This window comes from Arabidopsis lyrata (assembly GCF_000004255.2).
Source record: "Arabidopsis lyrata subsp. lyrata unplaced genomic scaffold ARALYscaffold_4, whole genome shotgun sequence".
Taxonomy (NCBI): domain Eukaryota; kingdom Viridiplantae; phylum Streptophyta; class Magnoliopsida; order Brassicales; family Brassicaceae; genus Arabidopsis; species Arabidopsis lyrata.
Window position 1 is genome coordinate 2,885,444 of NW_003302552.1, and position 12,988 is coordinate 2,898,431.

Here is a 12,988-nt window from a genome sequence, read left to right on the forward strand (position 1 = left end):
AGTGAAGTCGAGAGCACGATTTGGTAAGCGGTAATGAACGAAACAGCACACCCATCATCACAATAGTAGAAATTACCCCATCAAAGCCAAAATTACCCTTATTCTTTATCTAAGAGATACAACAAACTCATAATAGATTAATGTAGAGTGTACACAAAGCACTGGGCAAGAGACACTTTGGTACTAGTGAAAAAACTTAGATAGGTTTTGGATTCACTCACCAACACAAGCTCCACAAAACTCTGGTTTTTGACACAAAATCAAACAAAGAGGAGAGACCTGAAAATCGAGGAACAAGACTAATACGTGACGTTGTTGGGCAGATTTCTGATGACGTTGCTCTTCATTCCGAGCCTGACACTGCTTTTCGCTCCTCTTTTGTTCATCTCTCTCATCACCTTCATTCTCACTATCTCCTCCTTCGAATGCACTGTTGCTAGACCCATCATCTTGTACCTGTGTTTTAAGACCCATTCACGTCAGATTCTGCAATGCTAATTCTATACAGAGACAGTAATAAACGATATCTGATGGTTTAAAGACAAACCTGGAGGTTAGAGAGTTGACAATATGCTTCTGAGAAGATGGTGGTGGCTTCTGTTTGTAGTAGCGCATGAATTCACGAGACCCAAGAGTCCTAGACGTTACTTTGTTATCGGTTCTCTTGGTGATCACAAGCTCAGACCCACCAAAAAGCTCTACAGTGTTCACTGACTCACCAGACACAACCATCTGATTATCGTCTCCAATGGCATAGCTGTACAAACACACACTCCAAAAGAAACAAAAAGTTCAAGCAAAATTTACACAAGATTAGCTAATAAGATACCAACAACAGAGGTGAAAGCAGAAGATATGAGACCTGCTGCTGTAGTCGTAGAACTCATCAAGTTCTGCATCTTCTTCATCACCACCATCACCATAATGCACTTTGCAATGACCTTTGGCGTCCATATGCTTTCGAACAGCTTCCAAACTGCTGAATGGATGGCACAATTCATTGCAGTACAGACACACAAAGTCTCTCTTGACCTGAAACAACAACAACAAAGATCTAAGACCCATGAACACCGAGGGATAAAGCGATGAGACAGACTAAGCAGAAAGCACAAACCTTTAGACCGAGGTAAGTTAAAAACCCTTTAGGATCCTTCAAGTACTCGATATCGGGAATGAAAAATCCATGGAACTTATGCATATGAACCATACATTTTTCAATCGTCTTATGCTTCTTATCACACATCAAACAACAACACGGATCCAACTCAAACTCAATACCATCCTCATCCATATCTTCTTCTTCTTCAGCATCCTCATTCATTTCCGCATCCAAATCCTCATCCGAATCAACCTCAGTCCATTCATCTTCACTCTCTTCACTCTCTTCCTCAATCGAACCCTTCAATTGAGCAGGGTTATTCTTCTCAACACGACGAGGAGCAAGCTGCTTAATAATCGCTTTATCCTGCTCTCCGCTACTCGTTGAAGCCTTCAAAACATGACTCTTAGACTTCAAATGCTGCTCATGAGCCTTGGAACTCCTGTAACCTTTATTACAGATTCCACAAGTATAAAGCATTGGTGCTTCAACAGCTTTAACCTTCTCTTGAGCTATAGCAGCTTGTCTAGCTTCAAATAATGCCTCTGTTACTCCAGGAACACCAGCTATCTATAACAACATTTCAAACAATTTCAAAACTATTTTAAATCACACTATTCATCAAAAGCATGACCTAGAAGAACCAAATCAATTCCATAAAACCTAGACGAACTTAATCTTGTAAACAAAAGCACGAGAGATTGAATTCACCTTGCGCTTGAGATTGTAACGGTGCCACTCGGATTTGTAGTGAAACTTTTGCTCAGCGTCGTCTTCGAACTCTTTGTTACACGAATTACAAGCTAAAGCTGACATCTCTCTCTATCTCTATCTCTTTCACAGGATTTTCCCGAGAAAACGAAGAAGAACTCAGAGAGAAAGAGTTCGAGGTTTAGGGATGGCTTATAGGAGGCGACGGCTCGTAGGTCGGCAAAATTTGTTAACGACAAATCTCCAAATCTTTGGTGCTTGCGTAAGCAGTGATGTTAATATGGGTCATGTTAAGAGGCCGTTCTGGTTTGTGAAGCTAATGGGCTTTTTAATATAACATAATGGGCTTTTAGATAAACTATATGGGCTTATTGTAACTGAAACCCTAATTTATTCTATAGATATGTACACTTATTATATATACGCTTTCTTCCTTGAGCGATTAGATGAGAAAGAATGATGATCTCCGATATTCCGGACGATTTTGAATTGGAACTCTAGGGTTCTTCTGGTTATAGCTTTAACATCTTCTAATGTAACACTGCGAGTTTCTCATTTCCAACAACTGATAGAACTGCGGTATCTTCTTTTGTTTAAAAGTTTTAATATTGAAGATACCGTGACACTATCTTTTGTTGGGAAAGAAAAACTCTCGGTTTTATTCAGAAGCTTTTTTATTTTTTGGTGTCAACATTAGAAGCTTCTTGATTTTTCTTCTGGTTTTAATTATTGATGTTCCTTTTAATCAAAAAAAGTTTCTTCTGGTTTTATATAATGATATTTACTCAAAGACATATAATGAATTCCATGGTGAGTCATGGTGAGTTTGAAAAAATATCTAAAATCTTTCACTGTGACGGTTTAATATTATGCTCTATTAAGGGGAACACTCGATTTTTGGTTTGGGAGATCAAACCGAGAACTCGTTACTAAAATTATTATTACTATGCTCTAGCCAACGTAATTATGATAGGTCCCAGTTATAGGACAATCAATGCTATCGAGAACAAAGACAAGAACACTTTGGTTCTCAAAGACTTTAGAACAAGTTACTACAATTTTTCTCTTCTTATTAGATTCTGCAATAAACGATGCTTAAATACACAAAGAAATAACTAACTACTAAGAAACGTGAAACGTGGGCAAGTTAACACATTCCCACTAATTAATTAAAACAACTAAAACTGATCTCTTGGCCACGTCATCTTCTTCCTCATTGTATCTCATCAAATTATAAAGTCTTCTGGCCATCGCTTCAAAATATTGAGGTCTTGCTCTTACCAATGACCAGAACCAATGGGTCTCTGAGTTTGAGATCTATAAAATATATAAGTCGAGTGTTTTAGACATTATGATTGCCAAAGTGCGTATGTGCATGCACTTTTCTTCTCTTGACCGTGTGAAGTAGGTAAGAAAATTGGAACTCAAGTCAAGTCCAATTGACCAAGTCAATCCATATAAATCTTTAGACAAAGATATAGCTATCTATAATCATCACTAAAAAGTAATATATATTATCAATATATATATGTTTATTAGTATGATTTTTTTATTATGATAGTTGGCATCAACGAAACTTAAGAAAGCAACCATGATACAGTTACGGACTTCTTCTCAAGGTCATCCGTAATGGTGTGATGAGACTCTAGGCATTGCTGATTTGGAAAAGATCCATGACGTGGGACAAAAGGAAACACAGCAACGTAAACCCACTCAATGGTTCCCTAACTAATAGAGACTTAGTGAAGATCATGTCTTTCTACTTTTGAGGAACATGAATGCCGCTTTTCCCATTTCCGTGGTGGTAATCATGAGGATTCCATTGATTCCAAAAGAAAAGCAGACTTTATTTGCTAAAAGAAACTTGTGTTTGTGTTGTGTATTTACACATTTTCTTAGCTTTGATTATGTATCTAAATCCTTAGTCAAAAATATACATCTATCTAACTACCACTACATACATGTTAAGAAAATGTATCTACACTAGTATTTTTGCAACACTTTGGTGAAGGGTGGGTAAAAATGCTTCCGGGTATATCGGATACCCGACCCGTTTTTAAAATTCCTTCACAAAAAATTTGTTGGGTCGAGTTATATTTAACCCAACTCATACACCGGATATTCCATATTTAATAATTTAGATATTTAGAAGATTTGATTAAGATTTATAATTATGATTCTCCTATCATTTTTTTTTTTATTTATTTTTAACTGTTTTGAATCATAATATAATACATAAAGTAAAAAAAAAAAAATCAATTTTTTTTTCTGCATATACTGTGATTCGAAATTTAAAAAACGGACATATATTATCCAATTGACGAAAATGTGTGTTCAACGTTCTACATCGATTAAAATATTTAGACAATGATTCAGAATCATATCATAAATAAGAATATTAATAAAATAAATGAGTTTTTTGACGGGACGGGTTTGGCGGGATGGGTTTTTGAATCAACAATAATAAAAAAAATTAAAATATCATTAATCCGCCGTTTCAATACGGATTAAATCCTTTTTTTAATACCACAAATATTAGACACATTAAATCAGTCTCATTTAGAAAAGATTGTATAAAACCAAAAATTGTCCCGTGGGATAATGTTACTTAATAACAATATTTATAAAATTTTAAAATATCATTAACATGCCGCTTTAATACATATTAAATCTTTAGTTTATTAAAATATAAATGTCTTAGAGAATGATATGATTTGTAAACTTTTATATATAATAAGTAATCATTAAATTTTAAAATAAAAACAAATCACGGGACGGGTTAAGAAATTATGGAACGGGTTATATTTCGGAAGAGATTTATATGGCAGACGAATTTGAATCAATATTTATATACCGCTTTAATACGGGTTAAATCCTCAGTTTATTAATAATTGTCTTGTGGACTCGTGGTATACGTTACTTAATAACAATTATAAACTATAATATAAATAAATATGTTATAAGGAGATACAATTTACAAAATATTTTTATACTAACTTTCAAATGAAATCATCCCGCGGTGTACCGCGGGTTAAAATCTAGTTATGTATTATTAATATATATTTTGGAGAAAGTATATTATCATAGCTGGCATCAAAGAAACTTAAGAAAGCAACCATGGTACGGTATGGACTTCTTCTCAAGTTTCATCCGTAATGAAAACTTTGAATATGTAAACGTATTAATAAATATAATTTCAGCCGTAGACCGTAGTGAAAATCTTTGAATATAATTCTACATCAATACAAACTTGACACGTTATTTGTCTACAGGCAAACCTCAGGCAACAAACTATATAGATATATGGAGGATAAGTAAATGTAGCGATTTTGGTTAAGATATGGAGACTTGGATAATAATAGTCATAGCTATTGCTTCTTGTGTTGGTGTTTTGATGTTTCTTGTGGCCTTGACGGGAAGCAGAGTCAACAATGTGAGTGGTGATAACGGTGGAGAAGGAGGTGATCAGGGTGTCGGAGAAAATGATGTTGGTGGCAGAGATGTGGGAATTCGTGGTTTTGGGGATCATGGAGGGTTTTGGAATGGCAGAGATCTGGGAATCCGTGGTTTTGGGAGTCATAGAGGGTTTTGGAGTTATGGTGGCCGAAGTGGCAGCTGCTGGTTTACTGGTGGTGGAGGTTTTGGCGGCAGCGCTTGCGGTGGTCTTGGAGGTGGAAGTGGAGGTGGAGGTGGAGGAAGTTGTTGAGCTTTCAGTGTTTCATATCATATTTAGACACCTCGTCCGTGAAGTAAATCATCGCACCTATGGTCCAACCAATTGGGAGAAAGTTATAAAGTTCGTAAAATATGTAGTGTTTTTTTCTATACTTTTGATAAGCACATATAATTTTAGTAGACTATATTAAACTTGTTTTTGTGATAATAATGTATTAGCTTTGTAAATTATTGTATTTTTTTTTTTGACATCTTTGGATCGACAAGGCCCGATCCATAGCCAATCCCTACTACGCGGGGTAACGTGATTTAGTAGAGTCACTACAAAAAAAATCCACATTGATAGCACTAGACGATAGCGCATTTTCATGAACTGCTATAATAGATGAGTTCGTGATTTTGGTTACTTTTTAATAGCACCTGATAAATGCTAAGACCGAAAATCCTTAAGCGGAAAACAAAAATGACCTATTCCGCCAACACTTAGCAAAAATTATTCACTTAAGCGCCTATTGTCTTTTACTTTCCCTCTTTTGTCGCGAAACTTAACCAGTTAAGTCTACTGAGTTTACCTCTCAGATCTAAGAGTTCTATCGAATCCCAGTGAGTTCTGTCAAAAACAAAATCGATTCCAAACCTAGCCAAAACCACTGACCTTGTCGTTGGCCATAAAATCGTGCTCCTCCGCAGACACATTCTTCAGCGCCGCCGCCAGTGAGCTCAAATCGATTAATCCTTTATTCACTCTCACATATGGATTCTCCTCATCGTCTTCTCAGTCGTGCATCTCTCCTCCTTCGTTGACACTTGCAACTCCAGCTCTTCATTTCACCTTCACATCTTCTTCTTCTTTATATCTCTCATCTCACTTTCCTTCCTCTCAATCTTCTACTTCGTCTTTTCCTTTTCTCGCTTCCTTTGTGTCTTTCTATCTCTCTCTCTCTCTCTCTCTCTAGCTTCCTCCGTCACTTTTACTTATCATTACCCTAATTTTGCAAGGCGTATCAATTGAAATTGAAAAGTTGGTCAAAAACTCTAATTATCCCCTTCGTTCTCAGTTCTTTCAATCTTCAATTTCATAAAACCCTAATTTTTAACCTGTTTGTTTTTGGGATATTGGATTTGTCTAGGTTTTGGAATTGGTTGGAAACGCAGCGAGGGATAACGAGAAGACTAGGTTGGTGCCACGTCACATTAATCTTGCGGTGTGGAACGATGATGAGCCGAGCAAGTTGCAAAGGTTTGATTTTAGCCTAATTTTGTTAAGAGGAAATTCAAACCTTTTTGGAGATCTGTGTTCTACCTCATGGAGAAGGTATTGTAATAAATCTTAGGGGTTCTGTTTTTAGAGTTCTTTGTGCACACAAGGTGTTCGACGATTTGACTGTGAGACGGAAACCAAGAATATTAAAGTAACTGACAATGTCAACGAGAATGTTAAAGTAACTAACTTGGATTTGGTTCAATATTCGCTAAGGAAGAATGTTGGTGGCTGAGAGATGGCGATTCATTAGAGGAAAAGCCAGGTTCGTGCATTTAGTCATTTTGATTGTTTCGTGATTTGTTGGGGTCGGATTCCATCCTTTGGCGCCGAGCCAGACTTAGAACACCTCGGGAGTTTTACAGAGATCACCTCGGGATATCACATCATCCACCTCGGGTTATCCACCTAATCGATTTAGGAGACCCGAGCCCATCGCCTCGGGGATACCTGAAAAAGACGTCTCAAGCACCCGAGCCCAATTACCTCGGGGGTACCCGAGCCAGTTACTTCGGGGGTACCCGAGCCCAGTCGTCTCGGAAGTACTTGAGCCCAGTCGTCTCGGAACGCCCGAGCCCAATCGCCTCGGAGCGCCCGAGCCCGTCGCCTCAGGGTACTCAAACAAGCCATCCTAGAGTGCCCGAGCCAGTCCTTCCTGTGTACCCGAGCCGGTTGCACAAGTTCTCCGAGGCGAAGTCTTCATCATCACCCGAGGCAAAGACTTGGTAAATATTCACCTTCAAAGTATCATTTCCAAGTAAGGTGTCATTTCCGAAGGATCATTTCCGATAGACCCGGAAATGATAGGGGAGAATCTCGAAAGATCAACTCAAATCAGGAAACCCCCGAAAAATAAGGAAACTATCCTAATCCGCGATATTCTGAGCCGACTTCAAGATAAATGGAAATCTTCCGAGAATATCGCTGGAGAGGCGGTTTATCACCTATATATAAAGAGACTCAAGGCTCAAGCAAAGTACAAGCAATATCGCTCTAGAAATTACATTACGCAAAGCTCTCACAGCAAAAAACATCTTTTTCCTTTACGATCAAACTCTTGTACGATCAAAGTCATCTTTTTCTTAATAATATCAAGAACACCATCTTTGGTTACAATCGTTTCTGCTGTTCTTTGAGAATTAACGTTTATCGTATCCCTAAAATAAAACCCTAGACAAATCTCGATTGTGTTAGTTTCGACTTCCACAGTTTGGCGCCGTCTGTGGGGATACATTAGAATTCTCTTACCCTAAGACGCAGAACTCGATTACCGAAAATGACGACGAACGAAGACGGTCGTCAGACACCACCAGCCGGAGGAGGGATCCCGAACCCTCCAAACCCTCAGAATCCTCAAGCCGATCCGACGATCGTAGCGACTCTAGCCGAACTGAAAGACCTGATGGTTAAATTCCAGAAGAAAGCTGACGATCAAGAGAAAGCTAACAAAACCTTGGCGCAGCGAGTCGACGAAATCGCAACACGTGGGCAACAAAAAACCACGCGTTTCCAGACTCGGCCGCCACGAGCTCGGAGGGACTTACCTGGCATCAACCCAACAAGACTCACGTTCGCGACACCAACCGGCAACACCAGAGTCGCAACCCGAGCCGACCCTGCCAGACGCGAGAACCAAGATGATCCCACCGAGCCAGACACAGTGGACTTGACGGACGAGCCAGATGATCTGCAAGATGAGCGTACCCGAGCCGGAGCTAACTCCGCCGAGCGAACGGACCTTACTGATGACGAAGAAACTGAGGAAAACATAAGGTGGGCCGAAGAATCCGAAAGAGAAGACGAGCTAAGCAAGATCCGAGCCTCCCTAGCCAAGGCGGAAGCTGATATGAAGCTCGTCAAAACCTAGATACACAGCGTTTCATCCTCCGCACCGAACATCGACCGAATTTTGGAAGAATCTCGGAATACGCCTTTCACCAAAAGAATTTCCGAAACGACGATGTCCAATCTGGGAAAGTTTAAAATCGACTCTTACAACGGATCAACCGACCCGAAGTGCCACATTAAATCGTTCGTGATATCTGTGGCCCGAGCCAGGTTCAAGCCCGGGGAAAAAGACGCAGGTCTGTGCTTACTGTTCGTGGAACACCTCAAAGGACCCACATTAGAGTGGTTTTCAAGATTGGAACGAAACTCGATTGATAGTTTCGACGAGCTGTCGACATTGTTCCCCAAACAATACTCCGTGCTCATCGACCCCGGAACTTCCGACGCGGATCTGTGGTCCTTGTCTCAACAGCCCACCGAGCTATTAAGAGATTTCCTCAAGACCTTCAAATCGACGCTAGCCAAGGTCGAAGGAATTACAGATGTAGCAGCTCTCTCGGCTTTAAAGAAAGCTCTCTGGTACAAGTCAGAATTCAGGAAAGAGTTGAATCTGTCTAAACCGACAACAATTCGCGACGCGCTGCATCGAGCCTCGGATTTCGTCGCCCACGAAGAAGAGATGGCGCTGCTAGCAAAGAGGCATGAGCCAACGAAACAGGCGCCCCGAGCCGAGAAAACCGAGAAAGCCCAAGCAACACCTCCGGTCCAGAAGAAGACACGTGAGAGCGGTACGTATACGCATCACGAAGGGCACAATTTCTCGGGATACCATAGCTACCAGATTGACACGCCCCGAGGCCGTGGGCGAGGAAGAGAGTCCTTCACTTGGACAAGGGATCAGCCACCGAGCAATGATCAAGAATATTGCGAACACCACAAAATTTTTGGCCACCATACCTCGAGATGCCGAAGCCTCGGAGCCAAGTTAGCAACCAAATTCCTAGCTGGAGAGCTCGGGACGAATGTCACTCTTAAGGATCTCGAGCCGGAGCTAGAGCCCGAGCAGACCAACCCGGGAAGAGACCCCGAACCAAGAAACCAGGAGTCTCAGAAAAGAACCCGGGGGTCGGAAGACGAAGACCGAGATGGTACGCGGCAGAGGGTTCTCACCATAATGGGTGGATCGCCATACTGTCCTGACACCGTAGCGGCAATCAAAGCTTATCAACGCCGAGCCGAGACGCCTAGCAACTGGACAAGACGCTTCGATCGACCTAACGACGTCATCACATTTGAAGAAAGCGAGACGAACGGGCTCGACATGCCTCATAACGATCCAATCGTCGTCACATTAGCCATAGGAGACCATGATATCTACCGAGTATTAATTGACACCGGCAGCACTATCGACGTAATCTTTCGCGAAACGCTCCGACAAATGAACATCGACATGTCACAGGTGATTCCGACCCCGAGGCCTGTCCTCGGATTTTCAGGGGAAACTTTGATGACGCTTGGAACCATCCAACTACCAGTCCGAGCCGGCGGGGTAACAAAGATAGTCAACTTCTCAGTCACCGATCGACCTACCATCTACAACACCATAATGGGAACTCCGTGGTTAAATCTAATGCGAGCTGTCGCATCAACATATCATCTGTGTGTCAAATTCCCGACCCCCAATGGCGTGAAAACGATCTGGGGCAGTCAGAAAAATTCTCGGATGTGTTTCATGGCAGCACACAAACTCCGAAACCCTGTCACTGAAGCGAAGGCAAAAACAGATCGCAAGAAATCAAAACTTGGCCGGAGTGAAGAGAAGGCTATATCTAAACAGTTATAGTAATTACAGATCGAGGAGGCGCGCGAGGAGAAGAAGCCTACCTCGGATCCTGTAATCTCCATTAGCCTCGACGACGAACGGCCTGAACGATGCGTGGAAATTGGCAGCGATTTAACCGAGGAAATCAAGACCGAGCTCATCTCATTCCTCAAAGAGAACATCAACACCTTCGCCTGGTCGGCTGAAGATCTACCTGGGGTAAGCATCGACGTAATCTGCCATGAGCTGAATGTTGACCCATCTTTCAAACCCATCAAGCAGAAGCGAAGAAAATTGGGTCGGGATCGATCTCCGAAGAAAATTAGGTCGGGATCGATCGCCGAAGTAGAAAAGCTCTTAAAGATCGGCTCGATCTCCGAAGCAAGATACCCGGACTGGTTAGCAAATCCTGTCGTGGTTAAAAAGAAGAACGGCAAGTGGAGAGTCTGCGTCGATTTCACCGATTTGAACAAAGCTTGCCCTAAAGACAGTTTTCCACTCCCACATATCGATCGCTTAGTGGAAGCAACCGCGGGAAATAAGTTGCTATCGTTCATGGATGCTTTCGCAGGATACAATCAGATTCTCATGCATCCCGACGATCGCGAGAAGACAGCTTTCATCACAGACCGAGGTATCTACTGTTACAAAGTCATGCCCTTCGGACTCAAAAACGCCGGCGCAACGTATCAACGGCTCGTCAACAGGATGTTCTCCGAGCAGCTCGGGAAGACGATGGAAGTTTATATCGACGACATGTTAGTCAAGTCCCTTGAAGAGAGCGATCACATAGCCCATCTACGCGACTGTTTTCGTCAGCTCAACAAGCACAACATGAAGCTCAACCCGGCAAAATGTCGTTTCGCGGTAAAGTCGGGAGAATTCTTGGGATATCTCGTAACTCACCGAGGCATCGAGGCAAACCTGAAGCAAATCGAATCTCTACTGAACATGCCCTCACCACAGAACAAGCGCGAAGTCCAACGTCTCACCGGGAGAGTCGCGGCCTTGAACCGATTCATCTCGCGGTCCACTGACAAATGCCTGGCTTTCTACGATACTCTGCGCGGAAACAAGAAATTCGAATGGACCGATCGCTGCAAAGAAGCTTTCCAGGAACTGAAGAAGTATTTGGCTAATCCACCGGTGTTGGCGAAACCAGTCCCAGGCGAGCCATTATTTCTGTACATCGCAGTCTCTGATACGGCGATAAGTGGAGTCATAGTCAAGGAAGACAGAGGAGAGCAGAAGCCGATATTTTATGTCTCGCAAACCTTCACCGACGCAGAGACACGCTACCCGCAAACTGAAAAGCTCGCCCTCGCTGTAGTAATGTCAGCTCGGAAGCTACGGCCATATTTCCAGTCTCACTCAATTGTCGTCATGGCGCCCGTATCACTCCGAACCATCCTGTATAGTCCGAGCCAATCGGGACGCCTGGCCAAATGGGCAGTAGAACTCAGCGAGTACGACATCGAATACAGGAACAAAATATGTGCGAAATCTCAAGTCCTGGCCGATTTTATCATCGAGATGCCTTAGCAGCTCTAGCTTCAACCTCCGACCCGAATCTAAAGAGAATCATACCGGTCGAGTTCATCGAAAAGCCGAGCATTGAAGAAAATAGCAAGGATCAAGTTCTAACAGCTCGGGAGACAGAAGAACCGGAAGAAATGGACATCGAACTACTAAACCAGCAAACTATGGACGTAACTGAGCCCGAATACGGAAGCGACGCCAAATGGATCGGAGCCATCCGAAGCTACATAGCCGATTGAGAAGTTCCTACTGAAAAATGGGCAGCTCGGAAGCTTAAAGCCAAAGCGGCTCGGTATACTCTGATCGATGGAGAACTCTTAAAATGGCGATTTTCCGGTCCCCTCCTTATCTGTGTCGAAGGAAATGAGGCTCGGAGAGTCATGGAAGAAGTACACGGCGGATCTTGTGGGAACCATTCTGGCAGGAGAGCCCTGGCTATAAAGATCAAACGCCACGGATATTTTTGGCCCACAATGGTCAAAGACTGCGAGAAGTTTTCTCAACGGTGTGATAAATGCCAGAGACACGCGCCAACCATTCATCAACCCGCCGAGCTCCTCTCTTCCATCACTTCGCCTTATCCATTCATGCGATGGTCCATGGACATCATCGGACCTCTACACGACTCCAAGCAGAAGAAACTCGTCCTCGTACTGACAGACTACTTCTCCAAATGGATCGAGGCGGACTCCTACGCCAGCATCAAAGACGCGCAGGTCGAGAACTTCGTCTGGAAGAACATCATATGCCACCACGGGATACCTTACGAGATCGTTACAGACAACGGATCGCAGTTTATTTCGGCTCGGTTCGAAGGATTCTGCGAGAAATGGGGAATTCGCCTCAGCAAGTCTACGCCTCAGTATCCTCAAGGGAACGGATAAGCCGAAGCGGCAAACAAGACAATTCTCGACGGAATAAAAAAGCGCCTCGACGCGAAGAAAGGCCGCTGGGCCGATGAATTAGAAGGAGTACTATGGTCGCACAGAACCACGCCGCGGCGGGCCACGGGAGAAACACCTTTCGCCCTTGTCTATGGCACGGAGTGTGTGATTCCCACCGAAGCCGAGATCCTAGGACTGAGAAGACGTTT

The 12,988-nt window shown here is 42.7% G+C and overlaps 2 protein-coding genes and 1 long non-coding RNA gene across 3 annotated transcripts; 2 read left to right on the forward strand and 1 right to left on the reverse strand.

Annotated features, from left to right (window-relative positions):
* Window positions 1-57: 57 nt before the first annotated feature.
* LOC9316656 (cytoplasmic 60S subunit biogenesis factor REI1 homolog 2) lies at window positions 58-2,050 on the reverse strand. Its single transcript, XM_021028698.1, has 5 exons — window positions 1,811-2,050; window positions 1,115-1,669; window positions 863-1,032; window positions 548-757; window positions 58-456 (listed from the first exon to the last, which is right to left on the reverse strand). Exons 1-5 carry the CDS (start codon window positions 1,913-1,915, stop codon window positions 300-302), a joined length of 1,197 nt encoding a protein of 398 aa, XP_020884357.1. The 5' UTR covers window positions 1,916-2,050; the 3' UTR covers window positions 58-299.
* A 3,100-nt stretch (window positions 2,051-5,150) lies between these two features.
* LOC9316657 (glycine-rich cell wall structural protein 1) lies at window positions 5,151-5,516 on the forward strand. The gene has a single exon (XM_002878715.1). The coding sequence runs from the start codon at window positions 5,151-5,153 to the stop codon at window positions 5,514-5,516; it is 366 nt and encodes a 121-aa protein (XP_002878761.1).
* A 489-nt stretch (window positions 5,517-6,005) lies between these two features.
* LOC110229394 lies at window positions 6,006-6,987 on the forward strand. The gene is made up of 3 exons (XR_002332809.1): window positions 6,006-6,506; window positions 6,616-6,725; window positions 6,835-6,987. It is a non-coding gene; the product is annotated as an uncharacterized LOC110229394 (long non-coding RNA).
* The last annotated feature ends 6,001 nt before the right edge of the window (window positions 6,988-12,988 follow it).